Genomic DNA, 27,377 nt, shown 5'->3' on the forward strand with positions numbered 1-27,377 from the left:
TGAGTTACTATACAAAAAACATGCTTTTTAGCTGTTATATCATATGTCAATGCCATCTAAAGAGAAAACGAGAGGGTTGGTACCCACAGAGGACATGGAGAGAGCTTCAGAATTGGAGATTAGTTTCACTAGATGGTGATGAAAACCATCTGCATGTGTCCTTTTGGGGAGACCTTAAGCATTTTATATGGTGTTTATATCCATTATAGAAATGAATTGTACTCATAAACATGTTTGACTTTTTAAGTTGGTTCAGTGTTTAATGTTAAATGTATTCAGCTAATTTGCTTGTAGTATTGACATAGCATCATGATCTGGATGCTTCAAGTGATTAATGAAAAAGAAACAACCACCAGGTCACAGCCATTTATAAAAAGCACACATCAGATAGGTCTTTATAGTAGGCTATTTGCTTTGAAAAAGCTGACCTGGGTCTTAAGAAACAAACAAAATACGATTTCCTCATTGATTTGGACATTACCACAACTCACTTCACAGTAAGCTACAAAGCTGCTTGTGCTTCATTTCCCCCCCCCCCCCCCCCCCCCCCCGTAAATAATGCCCAATGCTTCATAATCTAAGGATGTGTCTGGTCTTACATCCCCTCTGGAAATGTGTTTCTTTAATTAGCATCACAATGTGCAGAAAATACCTCCATGCATGCATTATAGGTTGATTTAATTTACTGCTACACTTATCCCGCCCCTCTGTTACAATTATTCCGAATAGGTCATATGAATATACTGTAACATCGGACTGCTTGTACTGTGTGTGGTTTAAATTGTATCCAACGCGATAAAGTTGTGACTAATCACAAACACCTGTGATGCCATTTGTCCCAAACATATGATGCCCTGAAATGGGAGGGACTATGAATGTAAATTCTCCATGGTGATACCAAATTCATATATATATGTATATATATATATATATATATAATCCTCAAATAAAAGCTTAGAGCCACATGTTAATTGCTTCACTACAAATCTAAAATTGTGGAGTACAGACTCTACAGAGAGATATCAAGAAAAATATGTCTAATATTTACTGTATCTAACATATACTGTATATGGTGGAAAAGATACAGCCCTGCTTTGGAATACAGCGTGCTTAATTTGTATGCGCTAAGATAGCCAATATTTTTTTTATGTAACTTGGCGCATTTTTGATATCAATACTTTTAATGCCAGGCCTAGATTTGCATTAAGGATTTACAGACAGTGCTTTGCATGTGTGAGTAACTTGGTATGTTTATGCGTTGAAAACGTGTTTTTCATCAGATGTGTAACTATAGCCTAACATACACTAGACTACAGATGTCTTCTTTAAACTTGGATGTTTTTTAATTAGCGCCAGCATACGAAAACAGACAAAAGAAGGAAAGGTAAACTACAATACGGATCTACACACGCGATCGGCTTGGCATTCCATTGGTTTTCCGGCGCTAGGATCCAGAGGAGTGAGCTTCCTCTCTCTCTCCCATTCCCTCGTCCCTGCTTTAAGTCTCTGCCAGACCCTCTCTCACATGTTCCCTACTTCCTGGATGGAAGAATGGATAGGTTCCAGCACGAACAACTATTCTCTTTCCGCAAGAACCGCTACATGGACTACTACTATAGCTAACTAGACTCGTCCTGCCTTTCCCCCCTCCCTAAATAAGTGAGCTAATTACTGGCTTAATGAGAATAGCAGTCACATTTTTCTTTTGGATTATGGAGAAGGTGGATGCATGCAGGCGGTTTTGAGAAGCAATAAGTGTTTCTCTGCCGTTAGCATATAACTTAAAATATTCCTCTGGACAGAGAGGTGAACATTTGTTGCAATCAAGTTATTTTCATCTGGCGCCTGGGTTGATTTAGCTACAAATTTAGCTACATTTGCCCCGTTCGTCCAGTTTGTGGTTTTAGAGGTTTAACTTTGTCAGCAGTTGCCTTTTGCTCTCGATGAGCATTGTGACATGCAGAGACTACTGGAATCGTGTTGTTGGTGGATCTTGTCTCTGATTTTATCTGCCTTCGTGCTCTTCTGGGCCGACTGTCACCCCGGTAAGTTATAACCTATTATTATTCATGTCCTAATTAGTCACATTCTGTGCTAGCCTTCCGACGGGTTTTAGTCTGATGCATTTCAAGTAATTTTAACAGCCGAAATGGCCATTTGCGAACTAACATTAATAATGACCAGCTTACTCGGCCCACGAAATGAAAATGGCATGCAGACAAAATTCAGACGCTCATCGGTAGCTTGCAGTTCTTTGAAATGTAGCTTTCCCCGCTCAAAATCGCCGTAAACTCACAGTATATTAAATTTGTACTTCAACCGTTAACGTGGAGCTATTTACACAAAACACACATTAGGGTCCATACATGGCAAAGCAGTGTCAGTGTAGGTAGCCTGATATTGTAGTGCTATAACAGTGTATTCCAAGTAAAGCACAACCGAAGGAATATGGCTCGTTTTAAAATGTTACTTAAAACACTGCCAACTGCTGTTGACAGCGGTACCTAGGCTATTTTACAGAAGCGTATATGTTATATGTCATAAAAAAGTAGCCTGTGATACCTGGATACTGACGGAAAACGGTTCGTTTCCCCCTGTGTCCCGTGCGTCTCACAATTCCCCACAGAATCCTTTAGAATTGTTAGCACATGGTATGTTTAATGTTTAAACATTAATATTTTAAACGGAGTCGTTGCATGAGCGGCAAACGTCCTAGGTATTTTGTGAACGTTTTTGTTCTCAAACTCCGTGTACGCTCCTTGATTTTGGCGCAGTGTCTTTACGGAGAAATCCGGGTGTAGGTTGAATGATGTGGCGGTTACTAGTCTAACTGTAGCCCTATTGGCTGCAGATGAATAGAGAAAATAAAATATTGGAATATCCGATTAGATAAACTTGCATTTTAGTAATCCTAGAGATTATAGAAAGCATAGTCTACTAAAAGGGGTAAATAGAGGGGCGGTTTGATGTAGCATCTTACTTGGCTGGCTGACCTTGAGTGAGAAATTCCTACAGTTTTTTTCTTTTAATTTCACTTTAATGACATTAGTGAAAGTAACCCAACGTACCATGCCTAGAGAATGAGTTTAACTAGGTGAGTATGGTAGGCCTACTGTGTATTTGGATGTTCTGTGAATTTGCTGGGGCTAAAACAGAAACCAGCGCTCACCATTTCGTATATTTCTTTAGGCTATGTTAAGTTTGATGGCATGGAGAGGGATTCTACCAGCCAGCTGGTGCATTAGGTAGGATATTTAGCCCACTATAAAGTTTAGATAGGCTAAGTCTTTATTGCCACACATTTTATTTTATACTGAATTTATTAGTTTAAATCTACTTGAGTGCACACGACTAGTTGCAAATATAATACAACCCTTACCTTCAATATAATTAATAGAGACGCGTAACTGGAAAATCAGTCGAAGAACAGCTAGCGGCAGAAAGACAATGTATCTCCTTTACACTGATTCTTGATTGCACGTATATCTCAGGAACCATCCCTGCACGAGCCTACTGTAATTATGGCTTGCTACGGGGAGGGGACGGAGGAAACGAGCTGCGGGTTCGCATGACAGTCCGCGGAGCGTGATATAGCGCACGAAATGGTCGAGCTGAAGTCCGCTGAAACTTAAGGCAGGAAATCCAAATCGGGATTTACATCCCTAATGACAGCTGCTCCCATTGACATAACCGATTACTTACTAATTAACATAGAAATTTTGCGTAGGCTACAGTATACTTTTTACTAGATAAAACGGTTGCGTATAGTCTACTTTTATGTTATCGGTACATAGCTACCACAAAGCCTACGTTTATGTGTTTAGCCATTGGAATAAATAAGGTTGCTGCATAGCCTACTAAACACTTAAATTTGAGATATCCGCGCATCTTACCTTGTTTGACTGAATGACAAACGGATGTCTATTGCATAACCTACACACATCCGCAATTGTAATAGGCCTACTTTAACCAAATTCAGACGTGTGCACAATTAAGAACTATTTTGAAGAATGTTTGTAGGCTAGTTTCTGAGCGGGACAGAAGAGATCTTTGGAAAATCTAACGCGTGTTGAGTTTCAGTTGATAGCCTGCTTTTCTGATATACCTTTTTTCGAGCTACAATTTCCCAGGTTTATCACAGGATTCATCTTAACAAAATTGTAAACGCGCATCTAATCAGGGAGTCGTTTAGATTTGGACCATTCTGAATCCCGGTAACGTGGCGCCTCTGAACGAATTATGGTGCACCACGTGTGGGCTTCATTAGTAATGTGATTAATGTCCAAAGAGTAAGATGTTGTCAGAAGGACGGATGCCGCTGGACTCAAGGACATGCCTCGCCCTCTGTTGATAGGCTATGTTTCGCTCTCACCAGCCTGCCCCACAGCCTGCCCCACTGTTCCAGGGCGCACGTGGGGATCAGTCAGTTCTGGTAATCGTTAAGGTGCTTGGCAGGGAGCGCTGACGGGCGGAGTACAGGCCGATGAAAGGGTTCATTCTACGGACACTGGTCTGTTAGGCTAAACATGTTGTCTGGATACATTTCTGCGACTTTGCTGGCTATTCCGATTGTTTTATGCTGTCCCACAATTGCATTCGTTTATCAGAAACGGAAACAAATTAATATTAAATGTGTAACTTCCGAACTGTAATTAACAACCGAGGCACCTCTGCGCTTGACATTGTAGAACGTATGGCAACAGGGAATGTTTTGAATAAGACACTGGGGCACAATATTTAAGCAGTTTTGTGTAAGTTTTCGGCTTTCATTAAAAAATAAAAAAAACCCACAACAGTCAAAACGACAGTACGAGACGTTTTTATTTATTTATTTATTTATTTATTTATTTATTTATTTATTTATTTATTTATTTATTCACATATTTACTTACTTACTTAGCTGCTTACATACTTATTCAAGACATGTCAAGAAGACACTGGCATTATGGCCAGTTTGATGAAACTGCAGGGGAACTTTGAAACACTTGTTGGAATTGTGAAACTGCTGGATGTCAATGCAGTGCATCTCATACTGTAATGCTTTGACCTTGCTTTATTTCTGTATTACTTCTAATGCAGCAGTGTTTTGTTGGTATATATACTGTCTGATTTATATTTATGAATTTTTAATGTCAGTGTGTTAGATCAGTTTTCTGGTAAACCATATTTATGTGCAGTGCCCTTTGCTTTGTCCTAGAGTGATTCTGTGTTTCTGAATATTGAATGACACGGGTACAGTTTAGGCTATACAGGACCCTTTGGTTATGATGCCATGCAATCTTGGGTGTTGTCTTCATCAACTTGAGCTCCAGCCACAAATGTTCTCATGCAAACAGCAATAATCTTTTAGTCTTCGCCTAAAATTTCAAGCAATGGATTGACAGAGGTTATTTTTGTTTTGTGAAGCTTAGTAAACCTGTGGAAAACCTTCGAACAGCAGCATAGGTGTTTGACCAACTGAGGAGCCAGGGGCTCAATATCCACAGAGGAATTAATTTTCTTTCATTGTGAAAATAAGTCTGAGACTCCGATTGTATTTTTGGAAGGAGAGGGACACATTTACATTGCCAGCAGTCAGATCACCATAATTTTTCAGTGTCTGAGTTTTGATCACTTTGACACTGGGCAGTTGTAAAAAAGACTTTAAGAAAAGCTGGGAATCAAAGGTTCCCAAGCTTCCAGGCTGCTTTTATTAGTTTGTTGCTCTGTGAAGTTTAATGGAATTCCATTTAATTACGGCTCATTAAAGAGAGATGTTCTCATGTTGAAATTTCATTGTTTCTGTTCGGGAACTAAACCGGGCATGTTGAATAATTTTTCATAGGAAGGGTGGGAGTTTCCCATGATTCTCTTTGTTTTGAGAATGGCGGTGGAGTCTGGCTTCAGCCTTTTAGAGTTATTTCTGAGTTATTTACTTCTTTCTTCCGAGGCTACTTTGGTTGAGCGCACAGTTTCCTGTTTGGATTTTCTCCGTGAGAGGAGTGAGTTTCATGCTGTGAATATCCAGTGCCTCTCTTTTCCCGTTTTGCTGTCAAGGAGAGTTTTTAATTGCTATCTTCCACAGTGCCAGTGTTGTTGATCAAGGCTTTCTTCTGACGTGTAAGCCTTGTAGGACCTTTTTCCCCCCTTTCAAGTTTCTAAATCAAATATAAATCCAGTAATTGTACTCTCAAGTATGTGATTAAAATGCTGATTTTCGGACCCTAAATTTCTCTAGGGCTGCCAGTACAAGTATTTACTGTTGAATATCCTGTCCTGCTATCGGCTGTCAAACAGTGAAACTGCGGTTGATGTACATGCCTATGACATAGCCTATTCAATTCCTCTGGTTGAGACATTTATGAGGTAAAAGTCTCTGCTTCTTGATGAATTAGAAAAAATCACATTTTTTACATAACTTTTGGCGGATTTGCTGTTTTTAAATTTTTTTTAAATTTATACCTTAAAACATAGATTGCATGAGTTTCATGCTTCTTGTATAAAGCTTTCTATCGTTTTAGGTTAAAGTTTTAGACAAAACTAAAAACAACCTGAATCCAAAGCTTTCTTTCTCCTTTTTATTCTGCACTTCTTGTTTACAGAAGTGCCATTTTTATTTTAATGGTAAACATCTCCCAGGTGAGTGGAGTGTTCCCTCCACAGACCCTACCTGCTTAATGTATTGGTAACAGTGGAAAGAAAAGGACTAGCAGGGACTTTTGCTTTACTTTGCCATGAGATTGGGAGAATGTTGGAGATTAGATTGCAGAATTGGACTTTTATTGCAAAATTTATAATAAAACATTTGATGTAACAAGTGCTCAAGCATTCAGAAGACTGCTTGATTGCTGAAGATATGCAATGTTATGATGAACATTTAAATAAGTTGGAAGATAAGCTTGACCTTTAAATATGAAATCAAATGCCTACAAGAATAGACAACAATACTCCACTATAATAAGAGAAGGTACTTGAGAAACTAGTTACAAAGATTGGTTGTGGGCGCACTGTTTCATAATTGATATGACTCATTATGTACATATATGATACACACACACACATACTTAATTTCACAGTAACAGTGCTCAGATGCATTTTTATTTATTTATTTATTTATTTATTTATTTATTTATTTGTTCGTTTAAATAGAGCAGGACAGTCTGCGTTGCTTTCCTATTGTTTTGCTTTATTCAGACCGGTAGAATTCAGACAGGGTAACAAGATAGAGGAGGGACCGCAGCTGAGAGAATGGAGGGGCATCAAAAAACCCCGCCCATAATCTTTCATATGGCTGAAGGCTCTGCTGCCCTATGGACTGCATCACACATCTCATCCAGAGGCAAATTTTAAACTTTCAAACTGTCAAACAGCCCAAATCAGCCTTTAAAAAAAGACTGCTAGATGGCCTTATTTATTAAAGGCCTGGGGTCTAAGCTATGATATGACACTTTAAATTTTTATGAAAAAAATCCTCCCTATTCTTTATTGCCCTCCTCAAATGACCAAAAAATCATTTTAATAGTGGCAACAGTATTTCCCATAATGCAGCTTTGTCTGCCTGTACCCCTCCCCCTAGGTAGGTTTTGTTCCCTATGTCCCTGAAGTGACCTAAAATTTATTTATACATTTCTTGTAATTATTATAATGTATAACCTTCCTGTACAATCCCCCAAACACTGATGCAAAACAAGTCATCCTACACATGTTACAGCACATTTACACTTATTTCCCCATAGGAAAGGCTTCATTTCCTGATTTAAGGAAGGACATGACACAGGAGTTAAATACATGGTATTAAGAAAAAAAAAGAAAAGAAAAGAACTTAAATTCCTCAGTTTGTTTCATTCTTAAGTTTTGAGAAATTGAGTTTTTGAAGAAATTTCCAGATACTCCAGTGCACAGCTCAACAGGCAAACTGGACCAGTGGGGGATGCTTCTGCATGTAAAGACACTTTCATTCCAGCCGACTGAAACGCTCCCTTCCCTGGGCGACGCTACAGCCTGTTGTGCGTAGCCTTATGGGGCTTCCAGCTGGCATGGCGGTGGCACGAGCTGGATTCGATGCTCGACTGGGGCCCATGCACTCACTATTATTCTTTAGACAAACACGTTGCGTTCTGAGCCAAATGCTTTGCTGAAGTTTATTTGCATGCAATGATCCAGATTCAATACAAGATTGCGGGGCCCTTTAGTGGGCATATCTGACAGTTGCGGTGGTTTGTAGTGGGTAAAATTTATATTTATGTGGGCCAGGAAACCATAGCAACATGAATTCACTGAACTGCTTGAGCATTGTGCTATCTGCACCGTATATTAAATGCAGCGATTGAACTAGCCAAAGCAGTACTGATGAGTTGGAGATACCATGCAAAGTTGGCAGTCTGCTTGCAAATCACTGGAGCCTGGTCAAGACTGAGGAAAGCACTGACACACTGTCCATCACTTTGTCTAACGCTGCTCATCAGTGTAACACATCTCATCCTTAAAAAAACATTTGAGCTTTTTGGTACAATAATATATCAATATACTTCTCTCATTAGCAGTTTGTTGAAGCTGAGGATTTTTGCCAAATATGTGTCCTTTATATGGCAATGTTTTGCAAATTCTGTACAGATTTATTTTATTTTACTTATTTGTAAAGTATCAGGGAGGATTCTCTTTGCTGGTCAGTTTTCAAGAGAATACTTTATTTCTAAGCCTGGGTGCTGAGTATCCACAGTGATAAATCTAGGTTTAGCTAGGCTTTATTTTAATGTCCAGGATGATTTTTTTTTTTTTTACAAAGCAGGCAAGTCATTTACCTTAAATGAATGTAGTTAACATGAAATAGGCTTTACAGAAATTTACAGTTATTGTGTTTGAGATTTATTTTGTGGCGCTTAATTAAAAAAAAGAAAAGTATTTATCCTCAAATGTCATGTTCTTTTCCTTATCCTTATCCTTAATTGATATATTATTGATATATTATTAGAAATATGAGAGAAATACTTATGTCTCTTGTCCCACCATTATTTTTTAAAGCCTAACCTGTGAAAATTGTAGTTTCTAATTTAAATTAAATATCGTATTTTAAAACCAAATGGGGCTTTGAAATTAATGGGATACACTGACCTCCCTCACACATTTTCAGCCACCATAAAACTGTGATGAACTGTTAAAATCACTTTTTAGAGGATGTAAAAAAAGAAAAAAAATGAAAAGGCATTTTAAGGATTTTATGCCAGCTCACAGATTGCTGCAAACAGTATGATAGCTTTTTTTTAAAGCATCCTCAGAATGTTGACAGTTACAGATTGCCATGCTTTTTAGGAATCGTTGAAGCTTTGGGACACTGTCCCTTTTCTTTTGAAATGAGAAATATGATTGTTTTTTAAAAACTCCAATTTTTATTGAAGTAAAATATTCAGTAATACACCAGAGGCATGGGCAAGTATAGCAGCGTAAGCACAGCTAAGCATTATACTGTAGGCAGTTTTAAATTTTAAAAAGAGAGGGAAAGTTTCCTAAAGTTAATATTCTCGTTTAAAGAAGAAGAAAATACACTACACCCTAATACAAGAGCTGTCTCTGGCAAAATTTCATATTCTGTTTACTGTTAATGTACTTAGCTGCAAATCTTCCCAACTAGTTCCTTATCTACCTCATTTGTACAAAAGCTAATAACTGCTTTTGAAATGCACACTTTTTCTGGTTAATTACATGTAGCTGTATACCAGTTCCAATTTAGCATGCCGTCTTGTATTAATGAATGGACTGCATGACCTGTGTTCCTGTGAGATTGAGCGCCTGCTTTAATACCATGGAGAAGGTCCATGCCAGTAGCTGAGGTAACACAATTCCAGCGCAACATAGCCCTCCACACGTTCTGTTAATTCCAGTAGGTCTTCAGACTTGCAGGGTTTAAATGATTAACTTCACAACTATTTCATCACAGCCTGTTGCATTATTGTGTTGTAAAGAGTCACGATGGAAGGAAATGGAATTCTAGTGTGGCGCTAAAAGGTCTTGGTTTAATGTGTTTGGTGATTTGTGCCCATTCAGTTTTGACCACTGTGGAAGTGTTTGCTTCAGCACAGCTTGTGGAGGAGACTGTGTGTATAACTGCAAAACAGGAAGCGGGGTCATTTAGCTACAAAGGAGTCTGAAGTCATAATTGGCACGTTTTGAGCAGTTGGTGCAGGTGAGGCTGAAAATAAAGTACGTGTATTCATCACAAATGAATGCTGTTGCTGGAACTGCTCCTTAGGAAATCAAATGTCATTGTTTTAGACTGATCAGGTGTGTTACTCCAGGCTGTTTCTCCACTGTTAGGATTATGAGTTGTTTTTTTCCCACCTTAAACAGTAGTTCTCAAACTTGGTACTAGGGGGAAGGTCACTCGTATCTAACAGATGGTTTATTTTAGTGGTCGGGTGATCAGTTTCACCACTGAGTGTATTGATTCACCTCATTCTTTGATTAGTTAAAGATTTTAAAAATGGAAACATTTGTGAGCACGGATAATGATCAAATTTGCCTGTACGGATGTTTTATGAATGAAATCCATTGTATGTATGCATTCATACATACAGTGGATTTGAAATGATTCTTCAGCCTTTACAAAGCATGTTCTATTCTAGACCATGGGTGTCAAAATCTAGGCCTGGAGAGCCACATTTTCTGCTGGTATTTGGCACATTTCAACACCAGTGATCCACTTAAGTTGATTGGCTAAAAAATCCACACACTTTGTTCTCAAGACAGTAATTGACGGCAGATTGAAAGGAAACCCGAAGTACCTGCAGAAAGTGTTACCCTTCAGGACTTGAGTTTGTCACCCCTGCTGCAAACTATCGATTTTCATAAATTTATGGAGTGGTCAATAAGTGCTTTGCTTGGAGAGTTCTTACCATTCTTCTGAATAACTTATTGTTTTTCTTTACATGCACCTCTTCATGATTTTCTAACATATAAGGGAACAAGGCAAGCTATATACTGTCACAGCTCATAAATGAGTTATGGTCGCTATATTGAGCATTTTTCTATAACATTTTTACAATATCTTTTTTTTTCTTATTTCAGTAATGCGTGCCAACCTGATTATGTGCACACTAGGTCTGTCCAGTAGTACTTGACAAGTCTACAATGGAAGTGTCTACTATCTGTGGCCTCTTTGCATTCCATATTGACTCTCTGTCGAAAAAAAAAAAAAAGTTCTTCACTGATGTTCTGCATAATTTTTGGGCAGAATATTATATTGAAAACCACCAGATTATCAAAGAAGCAGGCACCTCATTGTGGTTGCATAATTGGTGTCCTTAGAGTTACATTTGGATGGTGATTGAAGCCAGCTCAATGAAACTCACCCACCCTGGACAGCGCTATGGACAGTTAGGCCCCGCATGTACAGCTTCAGGGGGGTCTTATCGTCATGAATAATCATTAAATTGTTTATGGTATTATTTGAAACAAAATATAACCTAATTCTTCAAATAACAATATGTTTATTTCTATTTGGTGTAGCAAAGCACCAGAAGGGTCTCCCATAATGCCTATGTAATGCGAATCAGTCTACATCTGGAAGCTCTTGATATCACCACTCCAATATTACAGAACTGGGAACTGTGTCTTCAAAAAGGTGTGCACAATCAACCAAAAAATTTTAATCAGCATCTCGAAAAGTGTTCTAGATTTTAATGAAAAATTCTTTAAAAATATTTGCACTGTTTTTGTCAGTTATGCAAAAAGAGTGACCCAATAAAAATGTGAATTTCGTGTGAGTTTGTAATGCGTGAATAAAGGCTTGTGCAAAGATGGAATGTCGGATGTTGCATGAATGTTGCATAAATTCTGTGTTCTGTGTTTGAGCAGCACGATTGCCATGCTGATATTCATTCTGTTTCCCTGGCCTAAAATAATCACATTCCACACAACATTAAGTTAGTGAATCTGAGGCCGGTTGCAGTAAAGAACATTCTCATTAAATTCTCGCGGTAGCGTTGATATTTTCCCCCCCTATAGTGCTGGGTAGTTCTGGCCCCCTACATGGCAAGATTTGGATATGGGTTTCACTCCACTGCTGAGCCAAATTTGTCTTACTTCAGGGAAGCTACTCAAACTCTAAACTCTAATGCCCTCTCCGCTGCTAAATTGGAACAATTTGTTTGAGTATTCAAGACTATGCCTTCAATCATCAGTCATCGCTATGGCTACACAGTCACAGAAAATGATATGACCAGATGAGAACTGACTGCCCAAATGCATGAAAATTTAAATACTTGAACTGTACCCTGATAAATTGGGAAGGGGCTGGAATGTAGCTCTCTTACAGCTGTTACTAAATGTGTATTTTAAGGACAGTGGCCTGCCACAAACTTGTTTTCACATCTTTATCTCAAAGTTGTGGTTTGTATTCAGTGTACTCACCCGTTTTGAGCATATAACCCTGGCATGATCGATGCAAGCCATCCTTCATTAACCCTGGAAGATTTATTAATATTTAAATATTCCCATTTTAAGCTGTTGCTTGTTAATGGCTCTGTTAAAGATTTCATGTTAAAATGGCTGCAGCGGTTATTTTGGGCAACAGAGCGGAGAGAAGCGATGTGCATAATGAGATCCCTATCGGTTCTGTTTGACGTGTGGTTCTCATGCAATAATTATATTTTGGTTTTTCAGCAGAAACTCCGAGATACCCCGCGCACTGGATCTGTAATTATCAAAATATTTTAGTAGAATGGTGTTTTTATTGTGTCATTTTAATATTATATCGGCGTTTGTTTTGTGACATTCCGTGTCTGGTCCTCCAGCATTTCTGTATTTGTGTGTTAAATACTGGTAATGTGCTCAGCAATGTGCAGTGAATGATGTGTTACAGCCCAGCGCTGCCAGATTAGCCTTCAACATCCCGAAATGAAATGTATGGTTTAATTTAAACAATTTTACACATTCTGATTTGAATATGTTGTCTGTCACTGATTGCACTTTTCAGCTAATATACTGAATCAGTAGTAACAGGGCCTTGTTAAGCCAGACTCTTGTAGTCCTCGGTCCTAAATGTGGCTGCAAGGGCCCCCTGTCTACATGCAAGGATGACAGCCATATTTCACTCTTTCCTCCTCCTTTTTACAGGCTTACAATTAAAATACTGTGTGCTTCTTACAAAGTCCTGTTGCTAATCTATAAAACATTATACGGGTTGGGGCCAGCATACGTGAGTGATCTTATTTCTTCATATCTAGCAAATATGACCTCACCAGTATCACAAGACATGGCAATCCTGCTCTACTCGTGATTTCAAAGCTTGAAACCGTCAGCAGAGCTTTTAGCTTCAGGGCTCCCAGGCTTCGGAATGACCTTCCCCAGATGGTACGAGAAGCAGAAAATGTATTTCTGTTTAAATAAAGATTCAAAAGTCACCTCTCCAGCCTCTCGGCCGACGTTTGTCCTGTAATCCAAGTCTATACCCTGCTTGAGCTGGCTTGTGCTGATACTGCACTCTGAACACAGCAGTAGTTACACCAGGCCATATGGCAGTGACTGTGCTTTTGGAAATGGCAATATACAGAAAGCAAGGATTGATTGATTTTGAATTTTTTCCCCCCCTCCGGCCTACTGCCCCGGCAAAAACAGCGTGTGTTTCCGTGTTTCAGTCCCAAAAACAGGCTGGGCCATGGGAGGTGCAGTCTTGCCCTTGATGCCGTTGATAAATATGTTCAAAACGAAACTTGAAGTAAAACATTTTTTAAATGCTATTATCATTATATTCTTTTTAACAGAGATGGAGAGGGTGAATATTTTAATATTTGATTGATTTTAAGAAAGGGGAATACGTGCCTTCCCTTGAAACCTCAGCCATTCAGAAGTACAGTGGACGGCTTGCAGCTGTGACCGCAGGCACGTTCATTCTCAGATCCAGCTGTAACAAGGTCAGCCTCTTGTGGCACGTTGAACATGAAATGGAAGTTTGGGGGAATTTTGGTTTTCTGAATGCCTCGGCTTCTGTTCTGACGGGTGAATCTTCCAGAATAATGTGCAGTGTGTTTGTGCGCTAAGCACATGCTGGCACGTAGACATGTTTAGGTGGGAAATATGAGAAAAACATGTGAGTTCATAGTGCAGCTCTTTCACGCGTTTGATAAATATAGCTTGCTGGGAGTATAATAATTTGCAAAGACCTTGGTGTGTCTTGCGCCATGGATGCTTACATTGTCTGCAAAGGTGTAAAGATGCATCATAAGGATGTTAGTGTGGGCAGTGTTGCTATGACAAAGGCAGGATGCTTGCGTTGCTTACTCATATCTGGTATTTTCAAAACTATTTGTCTAGTTACTATGCAAATTCATGCTGTGTCACTTTGAAATTAATTATAGAAATCAAAGGGTGAACACCACAGCGCAGTTGCTTTTTAGATTTGAATCTCTTACCTGCCAGAGAAGACCTGGTGCAGTGTACTGTGCCTTTGAGATTTAGTTCTTTCTATTTTCAGTGTGTCATAACGGCTCCATTTCCAGGAAATGAAAGTATACGTACAGAATGATTCCCGGGTTAGTACCTCAGATTTAAACCACAGTGAATAAAGCAGGGGGCGGGCTTCTGCACCGTAACAGAATTCTTGATCGCTGGAAACTCATTTGCTGCCTAAATTCAGAGGCTAAATGTTGAATCTTCTTGACTGAGAATACGTTTTTAATGTTATCATTAAGCGCGGCTAGCATGATGGCTAAATCTTATCAATGCTGCGGAGCCAGTCAGTGTACAAATTGAATGTTTAGCTCAGCTAGAAACCATAGTCGTACAAAATGGATGAACTCAGTGTCAGGATCTTAAGCCAACTGACTTGAAATGGGAAAGGAGCCATTGTTAATTAAAAGGTCACTAGGACATTTTCCAGACACCGTGGCTGTGATTCCATAGGCATGCAGTGCCTTTATTGGAGCAGAATGAACAGTGAAAATGAGCAGTTGCTTTACTTCTGGTGGAGGAGCTGCTCTGTGACTGTCTGCTGCTCTCACCCTGGAAACAGCTGTGACAAGGTCTCGTGCCCCTAGGCCAAGGAAGTCAAAGTAGCAGCCCAGGTGTTTTACAGTTCTGTTTATTCTCCAATTCATATCGCTCATGTTTTGTGTATCTTTTTATATAGGGATACATGAATGATACTGTTTTTTGAATGCTTAAATGCGTAAAATGTCACAAAAACCTACAAGAAGTCTAATAAAAAAAAACATAAAAAATGTGTCTTGGCAGTCCTTCAGTCTGATACCACAGTCCAAGGCAACAGATGGCTGACTGTCTGTCAGAAAGCAACCATCTTTACAGCAGCTCAGACAGGCTATACTTTACCTTGTAAATATTTATGCTTATATAGTAAATTATCGAATTATCCTTGAACAACTAACTGTGTGTCCAAAGATCACTTTGGTACCATTTAGCCTAAGTGGAGTTGAGCAAAACGGAAAGGTTTTGTTTCGAGTTTGTGGTCGAAGCCTTTTTCGCTTGCAGTCTTTCCTACTCTTAATATCTACTAACTTATGTGGTGTCTGTTACACCATAAAGGAGCTCGCGGGACTACATTTCCAGCGTTATAAAACACAGATTCTGCTATCATAATAACAACAGCAATAGTCATTTTCATCATAATCATAATCTTCATAACAAGGACAGTGGACTCTGCTATTTCTCCTTTTTTTCTGAAACGCTGTGCCGTACTGAATTTTAAAAAGATGATGTCCGAAAAATTCCAAAGTCATGTGCGTAAGACATTTTTCAGGAACTTCGGAGATCACTGCCAAGAGTGTTTTCACCCCGACTTCATGTTCTCACCCTTGGCTTCTCAAATTCCAGCCGTACAGGCCAATATGAGGATATGCATCAGGTTATCGTATATTTGTCATACCTCTCGTCCCCAGGCAGTTTGCTGGTAATTGAAACATGTTTATCTCATCTGTCATTTGGTTGTTTTGGGATTAAATAAGAGCACATTCTTTATGACCGCCATTCTAATGCGGTTGCCCTGGATTAATGCTATGCCTCTGAGCACAGTTTCTGCTCAAAAACCTGACATAGAGAGGCCATTTAAGAACGTAAATTCTGTGGCCAAATTCTTTGCCTGTGCGTGTGTGCCTGTGTGCGTCTATGCGTATGCACAAACATGGGTGCTTGTTTGACTATGTGCATGTGTGTGTGAGTGTATGAGGTGTGTGTTGGGTGGACGTTAAATGATTGTACCCAGCCAAACTTGGTGGTTACCAGACAGTGGGGGATTGTGTGGCTTCGACTGATGGCAGCAGATGGCTGGTAACAAAATACCATTTTACATTTCCGCTGCAGGCACACGCTGCCAAATAATAGTGTACGACTCGAGCTTCGCCAGTAATGCGACTCTGCCACCCTGTTAACCAGGAACACAGCCTGAAAATTGCCCCCTTTGTAAGGGAGACACTAGGCTCTTATTTTGCTGGCTCAAACTTGTGATAAAAAATGATTATGAAGAAGTTGGTATCTTACTGAGTAATCTAAATCCAGTGTGTTATCTATGTGAGAATGTTGTTCATATAATAGAAGTTTTGGATGTAACCATTGCATCCACAGAACTATTTTATTCTCTTGTGAAATTGATCCTGCATTTTGAAATAAATACCACAGTTATACAAGGTAACATGTTGTACTTTGGCTGTTACACAACACCTCTGTTGTCCAGCTTTTTATCTATAATAAATATTGCATTATTAGTTAGAAGACATGGGCAGTATTGATATTTCATAACATGAGAAACACAAGGCGATATTGAACATGATATTTAAACTTGGAAATCATTGTGTGACTGAGCATCATCCTGATCTGAGCCAAGGATGTATTGCTCTACTTCTCATTGTCAAGTCATGTTTGCCAATTGCATTGCAAACGGCTTATAAAAATAAGCTTATCTGTAGTTTAGGCAACTCCCTAGTCCCTATCCTTGTATTTGTATTCCTATATGGAATTTGAATTTAAATCATTTTAGCACATTGCTTCCTGAATGCTAACAGGCAAGAATGAAATGTGATGAAAGAACGAAATAAGTGGACTGAGTTTGAAATAAAAGTGTAAGAGGCTTTGGTATGGGGGGTGAAACTTTTGTTCTGTTTAATTAAAAATCTAGTGTCCCATTGTGATTTACACTGATGTCTGACATCATCTATTCCACTGTGGAGCACTTTGAGCTGCTTCACTCTTTGTATGAAAGGTCTCTAAATAAAGTTTATTTTTTAAATAAAATCTGACATTCTTATGTAAGAGCTCTATGGACTGTGAAAGTTGCTCCTGGCTTAACAGTGTGCATACTTGCTGAACTCTTACATCAAAGAGCTACCAATTTTATATTTTATATTTTCACTGTTAAGTTGAGTGGAGGAAAGAAGTAAAGCCATACTTCCAAGACGCCAGAAAAGTTTATAGGCCTAAGGAAAATGTGAAACGTGCCCCCAGAGTCAAGAAATGCTCCAAACAGTCTTAATCTTGTTGTGATTTACAAGATTGAGAATATGCACATGTTTCAGATTGGTCTGAATTGGCTTTTCTAAGAGGGGGAAAGGTGGAGAAGGAGATGGAAAAGGAAAGAGAGTGATTAGCTGTGCCTATGAACCAGATGATTTAATAATTAGTCATTGCGGGGGCCAAACCAGCGTGGTGGAACACGGTTTGGACCCATTCCTGTGCTTCCCTTGGCGGGCGGATGCTATTTCAGTTTACCCTAAATGTGGGATCATAGCCCTACTTGCCTGAGGGTGCTCGTGGATCATCATCCGTGGCGCAGGCACGACTCGGATGAGAGGAGCGACAGAAATGAGATCATCATCTCTGCAGTGGCGGCTCCTCGCTCCCCCGGCTCCTCCGCCGCAGCCGGCGAGCGAACCCGCACCAATCCCACACCTTTCATTTTCATACATTTCTTCCTCCCACGGGCCTCTGTCCCGCTGGGAGAGGAGCGGAGTCACTCAGAGCTAATGGGGCCTCGGAAGCCGCGTCCTCAGCCGGAAAGTTCCGGTAGCACCGCGTGCGCTCGCGCTGCTGCGGCGATGGGCACACCATGCTTCACACGGGCTCAAAAAATGGGAATTTCAGAATTTATGGAGATTGCCATTGACGTCGAGCATAATAATGGAATAATCATGGTTATTGTTCTTGAGAGGACAGGTGTTGGGGTTCTGTCATTTCCTGAGATACTGTGAGTGAAATGGTTGAGCTGAACCCGCTTGCTTCTGTTGCAGAGACCAAAATGGCGTCCAGCGCACTGCACCTCTGTTTTCCCATGGGCTGTAATGGAGAAACTCATGCATTTTTGTGCAAAATGAAGGGTTTCACAGTCATATTTTCAACCCAGTTATACCCATTATACGTATAATAATCAATGTGTGATTTTACTTGACATTATTGGATAACGAAGTTGGTTGGTTGTATTAAACATGTGATTATGGCTAGCAGATAGCCTACAAAGACCATAAAGCACAGGTTCAATGAAATATAATTGCGACACCACAATTTTGTTGGAGCAAAAAGTGATTCTCTTGTTCGTGTCTGTCAATCCAATCTATTCAGCTGAATGATTTTTTTGTCCAAGACGGCTGAAATAATTTATAAATATCAATTTTGAGGACAGTGTATTGTTTGAAATATGATTCATATCAGGGACTCCCTTGTCAGGGGAATTGGTTGTGTTAACCTTGCTACAAGTGTGTCTGGTCTGTTGGCTCGATACAGTTCTGTGAGCCATACGCAGTTCAGTAACTATGGAAGCTCAAACTATGATGGTTCTCCTTGTAGGCTATTCATCAATTGTACACATTGCACCAATCAGAGTAATATGTTGAATCTTATGCTGGCCAACCAGAGTCCAGTGTTGGCATACGATGCGTAAAACAACTTGACTATAACTTCATTATCGAATCATGTCAAGTAAAATCACACGTTTATTCTTATTCTCATATCAATTTTGGGTATAACTGGGTTGCAAATATGACTGTAAACACCTTACTATGACAGAAAAAGGCAGGAGTGGCTCCATTTTAACCTATGTGGCAACTGGGAGTTGCTATGCCTTATTGGTTTCTGCAACTTCTGGCTGCTCCAGCTTCTCCAGTTACAATATATGCTCTAAGGGTGAGGCATATAGAACGATAGAAAGAGGAAGCCTGTACCAAAAGAAAAAAAAAACAAACTCCAATGTGAAAGTCACTGGGTGTTGGGTCCTTCATTGTTTTTGATGAAGCTGGCTGCTCTTGCCCAATGTTGAAATTTGTAGTCAACCGACCTGTTTTGTTTCATAATTTAAACAAATGCATGGACACCAAAATCCTGGAGTATGCATTTCAGCCTGGTGCTGTCCATTGCTGATGATATCTTTTCCTCAGTGTTCCATACTGACATCATCTTTTGCTTGTGAAACGTCGGCAGGTTAAGCTGTCTTCACTGCAGAAGCTCCTGCCAAATGTGACCCAAGAATCACCCCTCTTTCAAAGTCTGTGAGGCCCATAATTACCTGCAGCCCAGCCTACATGGAGGGAAAAAACTAAAATAACTGTAAAAGAACTGGCAGCAAGGGTGGCAGAAAAATTCCGTCAAGTAACAGGGAAACACTGTCGGACAGGGTGACAGAGATATTCCGTAAAATACGGCAATTTTTATTACCACAAATAGAGTATAGGTTTACAATATTAAGATACAATATTTGACTCCACCAGTGGAGTCTTATTCAATTAACTGCAACTGAATGTAAAAACACAGAAATATTCACATTAAAAAATTAGTAATGATCTTTGAAAAAAAACCGAAAAAAAAAACCGAAAAAAATCTGGGGTGCAGATAATCACGTTAACAATTCAAAAAAAAAAAAAAAACTACTGTAAATTGTAGATCACTTGGAATAAAAATAGAAAAATTGCCACATTTTACCATTATAAAACTCTTGTTGACAAATTACTGACACAGATTTTCTGTTTTAATTTATTTATTAACCATACCACAGGAGGGGACACATTCTTTGAGATAGACATGAGTACCATCTCTACTATTACTATTTCATTCGGAATAAAAAAAATAAATCTTAAAAAGTTACTTTAAAAAATGGAAGAAAGTTACATTTCAGAGGCATTTATTGTAATCCTCAGGAATTTATACATACTCAGAACAATATTTGCCCTGCCAAAGAAATATGCTTGAGCCAACTTCCTGTCTGTCATCTTGTGGGATTTCTGAACATTTAGAATATTTGCCTGTAATATAGATTTTCAAACAGATTGTATCGTTTTCAGATTTGTTCTGATTGACATCTCATAACTCAAAGCAGTGTTGAATGCTCACTCTGAATTCCAGAAGAGCGAAAAAATTGTAGCAATTTTCAGACTTGCCTCCACAATTATTGGCATCCTTGAGAATGATGAGCTAAAAGGTTTATATAAAATAATCAACACAGATAATAAGCTATATTTTATGCTCAGAAATATGAGAAGATAACATTCTTGTATTTTAATACAGCACAGTTTCTTAGAATGAATTGATTAAAAAGAACACATTACATGGATTATTTTATACAGCCTTTTTTTCTCATCTCATCTTTATCAAGGTTGCTAATAATTTCAGCCCTGACTGTAAATGTACAAACAGCCCTCAGAGAAAAACATTTGAACACCATTCAAAACCATTGAAAGGGAAACAATGGTCACATGCACATGGACCACCGTCTATGGACAGTACTCACTATTCTTTCTTGCCTATAATTGTTTATTAATACAGATGTAGATTGTGAAAGCAAATGTATTTAGACTGGGCGGTTTGGCAATCCCATATTCCATTCATTCCCCCATTAAGAGCCTATGGCTTTGTTCTGTGACGACCGTACAACTTGATGATCTTCCATTGCATTCTCGCTAAATGGCGAGAAGCGGGTTGCAGTATTTTTTCAACCATGTTTTTGAGAAATTAATTACCTTTCCCCTTTAATAAAAGAGAAAATTATAGCCTACTGTTTCTTATTCCATCTTTTCTATTTTGCCACTTTCTGTGGAATATTATGCAGTGTGGATTCATTATGCTCATGCATGGCCATTGAAACAGTTGAAGCATGTGCCATTGAATTTCAATTCTTGCATCACATCATGAAATAGAACAGCCAGCCTTACACCCTGAGAGTGATTCTGAGGTTTATTTTGCCTGAACGTGTGTGTGTGCGCGTGTGTGCGTGTATATTCAAGCATGTTTGTGAGGCCAGTTCCTGAAAAAGTAAAGTATATGTGCCAGTAACTTTCAATTTTGAGGTTTCTTTTGCCTGAATGTCAAGTTCAGTTAATTGGAGAGTCTAAAAAGATTAAACAATAAATTAAAATAAAGATTATTTAATTTATAAATATAAAAATAATACAAGATCATTTTTTGTCCCAATCCATTATTGCCTGTTAATATTTGTCTCAGACCCTTTGAGTCGGTCACCATCTCCATGAATAAACGTTACAGATTCATTTGGGAAACCTCATTATCAGTTCACTCAGTTGACTTCAACTGAAGCCAAACCCCATTTTCCCCCTGCAACCTCAATTACCATCAGTGGGCTCATACATCACTGCTACTTGTCTTTTCTAACCCATTATATTCACGTGCATGAGCAAATGATTATAAAGTGAATGTATGCAAAAGGCTACTGCAAGCATTCTAATACACAACCTGAAGCAATATTAACTCTAATCTTTCTCACCATGCTTCCATCTCGCCAGGAAAATGAATGAAATTTAAGTGGCCCTCTAGTGTAGCCCTGAAACACACTGATAGGTTAGCCCTCCATTATGCCCCAAAAATAGGTGTCTTTCCAGTCTTCCCAAGTTTAGCCATTGTTTAACATAGCACAAAACATTTTCTCAAAATAAGAGTTCACTCACTGCAGGTTAATTTCAAACTCTTAATTGTTAATTGGATGTAACAGCATGTTTCCACCTTGCTCCTGTCAACTATCCAACAATGGGCATAAATTGTCTTTCCTTGATTATGGAGTGCATTTTTAAAATTGAAATCAAGCTTGTAGAAACTTTGGCCCTTGCTCTGTAAGAACAACAGACACAACAACCACTGTGAACCCAGAAAATAGCACATCTTTGGAGATATATACAACTAAAAATTCAGTTTTTAAAATAGTGCATTATTTTTTTCCCCAGAAATGAAATGGGTCGGAAAAATACACTTAAGTATTTCTTTAGTTAATTTCTAGTGCATTCTAGTATCGTTCCTCTCAGTAAACAAGTGGTCTGTTCATTCAATCTTAAGTGCCACCAATAGAAGATCACCAATAGAAATGGACATAGAGAGACAAGCAGTCTTCAGGCTTAGGTCCTTGAAATTGTATAGAACATCCTCTACCATAACAAACACTCCAAAGTAAAGTCCTTGTGAAAATCAGGGCGCGTGTCCAGCTGCTGCTCCCACAGGTACCCACCCCTCCAGAAGACTAAAGTCTGTTGCTAGGCACTTCTAATGCTTCTAATGGGCTCAATCACACGTTCCCTAAGAGGTTCATGAGGCTGTCCAAGGTTTACATGACCAGAGATTCAGTAGGTTTGCATTTGGCCATTTGTCATAGCTGCAGTCATTCCTGAACTGAATTCTTTAGGTTTTCCAGCACGAGATAATGGCAGGTACAGCTAATAAGAGAAAATGCATTGTGTGGAAGATGTCTGCACAGTAAAGCACAAAACCCATTGCAACAAAAGGTGCTGGCTTATGAAGTCACAGTACAATTTGTATAAAATAATACATTATAGTCTGAGATTTGAAAAAGCTGTTCAGCTATGCATCCATGTAACTACTAGTCGAGTTGTTCAGGTCTGAATTGTAAGTCTGTTGACAGTCGTTCTACAGTGCCTAAATAAAATGATATCAACGATAAGCTTGAAATACCTGCGATCTGTCTTGGGTACACAGCCCGCAACAGACAAGCAGCCTTAAAAAATAACATCTGCTCGGATTGATTTCTTTGCCAGTTGGCTTTAGGAAGCTAAGAAGATTAGGCTGAAAGTGGAAAGCATATCATATAAGTGAAATGACAAATGCACTTGTCTATCACCACCACAATCTCTGAGAAAAAAACAGTCCTATTTCAGTCAATAAAAATAGACTTTAACGACCACCAACAAAGCCCTTGTCTCTGTCTACTACTGAGTTCAAAATGAAAGAGAAAGAAGCCTTCTTAGGCACATTCTTTATGGAAAGTACAATACATGCCTCAGAGCACCTTCTGTTTATTCCATTGAAACATTTAATTTGGAATTATATGGGTTAATATTCAAATCTAAATGTACTTTTTTCAAGCCGGAGCAAGAGAAGAATTTTCATTATTTCAGTGGTGTAATCCCTTGCTCCTCACAGACTGTCATACCACGCCTTACCAGCAGTGTAGCGTAATGGTTAGGGAACTGGTCCGGCATCTCCAACTTTGGGGTTTCAGTTCCCAGGTGGGGCACTGCTGTTGTACCCTTGAGCAGGTACTTAACCTGAACTGAATTGATGGATTGTATGTAAAAAAGGAATGTGAGCTGTGTAAGCTATCCCGGAAAAGAGAGTCTGTTAAATGCCAAAAAATAATTTCATTGAGAGCGAAACGGCTAAAGAACAAATGCTCACAAAACCTTGGTAAATGAGGAAAAACTATATGCAAAAGAAAAACTGGTGCACAGGTGTGGCTCACCATTAATAACTGTAAGTAAATAACATCCCAGCATGTATGAGGTCACATTTAGGTTACATAAAAATAAAAAAAAACATTTTTACAATACTTTTTCTGTATACTTTACTGTTTTTTTACTGAATTACTGCAAAATACATTCATCTGAGTTTTCATGTAGGGAGGGTGAGCTCCTCCCATGATTTTGTGAGCAGGTGAGACTTTTGTCAAGAGTGGCCTCAACCTTCCAGCGAGACTGCACCTTTTCCATGAAGGAATGCACTGCAGATGGAGGCAAGTATGTCTAGATAGTACACATTTTAGTTAGTTAGCCTAAAGGTAAAACCTTTATTTGAATTTCGGACATACCTTGAACGTTGTATCAGTTTTGGTGGTTGTGTGTATCTTTTTAGTTGATGTAACTGTAGGCACCTAGCTAACTTCAAAAGACTACTAGCCACCTACAAATTTTCAGCAAGGCAATTAACTGTCAGATTGTTGGCCCATCTGCTATTTTAAGGTAGCTAGAGTGTGGGCTAACGTTACAATGACGAATGTTAATGCTGACCTCAGCTAAGTTAGGTAACTCTAGCTAGCTAGCTATCTAGCAAAGTTTGGCCCTTGGTTTTGTTACTTATCTAGCTATATTTTAGTGTACCTGCTTGAAGTTGTGTTCTTCATGAAGTGGGAGATATCTATTAGTGAGCTAGACATATTGAGTTGTATTGCAAGTTAACATTTTATTGCTTATACGGTATTTTATCTTTTTTGTCATGCAGTTGTGCAAACCTGTCAAGCTGTGGTAATCTTAATACTGAAGTAAGGACTGTAGCGCAGCAGATATTGTTGTATTTCTGTCAAAACATTAAAAAGTTATGGGGAACATCAAGGCTTTCACAAAAACAAAGCAATTGGTCAGTATGCATGTTCTTTGCATTGTTTGGATGTAAATCTCAGCTGTTCCTTTGAAGTATTTTACAGAACTTGGTGTGGGTTTTGTGAATCGAAGTCTTGAGAGGGAAAAGGAAAGTAAATCCTGACACTTGACGAATTAACTTTTCCTCCAAAGTGATTGTTTGAGCCATTATGTTCCACCACGCCGATATTGATCATTACCAAACTGTACCATGACCAAATCTTGTAAAACTCAAGGTTTACTTTCGTCAACAGGTGCCTTTTCAAGATGAACCCTGACAAGGGGTCCAAAGTGGAGGAAGGCATCGATGAAGCAGCGAGCAGTCAATCCAGAAGTTTTCTGATCTTCAAATTTACAGACTATGAATGGAGGAAGTAGCCTCACAAACATGCTTACACAACACACACCCACACACCAACGCACACACACACACAGTGTCTGTGTGGGATATAAAATAAATCTATGATATTGTGTTGTGATGGTATTACAGCTTGTATATTACCTCTGCATTGTACTATATATAAAATCCATCACTGTACTGATACCGCTACCCATACAAGATATCATAACTCCTGTTAATCATCAGAGGAATGACCCTGGACCTCTTTCCCCATTGCAACTCATTCCAGCTGAATAAGTCCCACCAGTTCCTATAAATCTTCAGCTGACTAATACAGCTAGTGTGCTGTGGATTTCAGCAAAGCTGAATTAACTGGGCCCAATGCTGCAAACAGACCATGCATGTTTCTTCGGCCTGGCAGAAGCAGAAATTGCACATAGGGGATTCAACAGAAAATGCATACTTTAAGATGTATTTTTGTGTTACAGAATTAAAATATACATGCAAAATGATTGTTAGGAGTATGGTTGGATGTAAAAGCACATTCCATTCCGCTGTTCGGCACAAGCTTGCTTTTTCTTGCAATGTGGTGAGACTTGCACATTTCTGAAGGCAAATTCAGAACTGTATCATTAAGAATTGCAGTCATGTCCATTACAGCATACATGCTTTTTTAAAAAATACTATGCAATATTTAGTACTATGAGTATTGAGGTATGTGGTCCTATGAGGTCCTGCTTCATAATGCTATAGGACTCCATATTGCCATCTGCACTACACTGTTGCTTGTTCAGGGAAGTGGATGGATGGATGGATGGATGGATGGGTTGTTTCTGTACAATGTGTTTGCTCTGACATGCGTGTGTATATAGTTTGCGCACAGCTTCTGCTGCTGTCAGGGCTTGAGTCGTTAGAGTCACTCAAGGAGAGCATTAAAGACTTGTGCAAACATCCCTAAGTCCATGCTGTTCCCATCTCGGTCCGGTGGGACCGCCGATTGCGGGCAGGAAGCCGGGTTTCTTCGCGCTTGCCGTCAGAAACTCGCGGTAAACCGACGGCGGCCCTCGTTCCTGCCGACGGCGTGCCGTCGCCCTTTAAGAAGCGCTAAGGCTGTAATTACACTGCTCTCTTCTCCTACCACCAAGCCATCATTAATTAAGGTGGTTTATCTGATATGTGGGTCTTATGTAATCTAATGAGTGTAAGTGGGGTGAGATGCACTCTGAGCTAAATTTGTCTGTGCACAGCAAGTGGTGGGCTATGAAGCTGAGCAGTGTGGGGTGGAGGGTGAGATATGGGCTGGGTTCAGTGGGCTGGCATCAGGCATGGTTAGAATTGGATGTGGATGTGAGGAGAAAGCAATAGGACCTCGTGGATCATTGTTATATTAATACCAGGGTTTTGCCAGTGACTTTTCCTGATTAATCAGGAAATACTAATTTACTGACTCTAAATGCTCCTGCTACCACTAGTAGGCTATGCTGCTGAACCATCTCTCCTGATATCCCCTGGCAGAATGAAAAAAATCTTTTGTCTGGATGCTTATGACTAGGCATGTAACGGTATGAGAGTTTGGCGGTACGATTATAGTCTGAGCGAATATCACGGTTTCACGGTTTTACGATTATTACGGGGTAATTTGTTATGCTACGCTATGGAAAGGAGAAAAAAACTCAAGCATTTTATAATTACACATTTCAGTGTATTTTTCCACACCATTCATTTGGTCCTGCAAATAAAGTATGTAAACCTACTTATACTATGAATGTTTGCATAAAAGACACTGTGATAGTGATAAAGGGCACTTTAGTATTGTAAATTGTTTATTATTTGATTATATATTTTTGTAAATACTTCAGATTTTCCTCCATGTGGACTTTCACGTTCTTGTGCTCTGGAGGCTTGTGTACCTCATTGATGCTATGAGCTGTGCCAGTGGGAGGAAACTCCTGTCAAGTTTGTTACCACACTGGTCATGTCTAAGGTGGGAGGTCAACATCATCAAATCAACTGTAATAGAAAGCATTGCCTGCTCACATACATGCGTGTGTATGTGTGTCTGCTTGTGGGTGCAAAAGACATGTTACTGTTGGTGAATGGTATGAGTTCCCTCGCTTCACACGTCCCTGTGAATCTCCTTTGTAAGCTTTGGTAATTAAAGAGGTGCTGGGAGGGTCTGCCTCATTTCATACAATTACTGTTTGCATATACAAATTAGAGGACTACTTGCAAACCTGACAGCCGAGTACAAGAAGTTAGTCAAAGCACACAGCAAGGTAAAACCAAGTTGTTTTCGATTGTTTCCTGGTGAATCTTGTCTGTGTGATAAGTAACCATTGTGAACACATTTTGTACATAGAAGCTCTCCAAAAAGACACATTTTTACTGAAATATAGGGCTTAGTCAAAAGAATATTTGTTTTGTGGGGTTCCAGAGGGTACCACCCTCAATATAATTAGCTTCTAGATGTGGAATATGACTGG

General features: G+C 39.2%; 1 protein-coding gene across 1 annotated transcript in view; it reads left to right on the top strand.

The window, feature by feature from the left end:
• The first annotated feature begins 1,497 nt into the window (after positions 1-1,497).
• Positions 1,498-27,377, top strand: part of LOC118207832 (receptor-type tyrosine-protein phosphatase gamma-like) — a 295,989-nt gene continuing 270,109 nt past the window's right edge. Inside the window, exon 1 of the mRNA XM_035381921.1 lies at positions 1,498-2,045. Within this exon, the coding sequence (XP_035237812.1) occupies positions 1,958-2,045 (88 nt within the window). The 5' untranslated portion in view covers positions 1,498-1,957. The remainder of the gene's footprint in view (positions 2,046-27,377) is intronic.

This window comes from Anguilla anguilla, chromosome 11 (assembly GCF_013347855.1).
Source record: "Anguilla anguilla isolate fAngAng1 chromosome 11, fAngAng1.pri, whole genome shotgun sequence".
Lineage (NCBI taxonomy): Eukaryota > Metazoa > Chordata > Actinopteri > Anguilliformes > Anguillidae > Anguilla > Anguilla anguilla.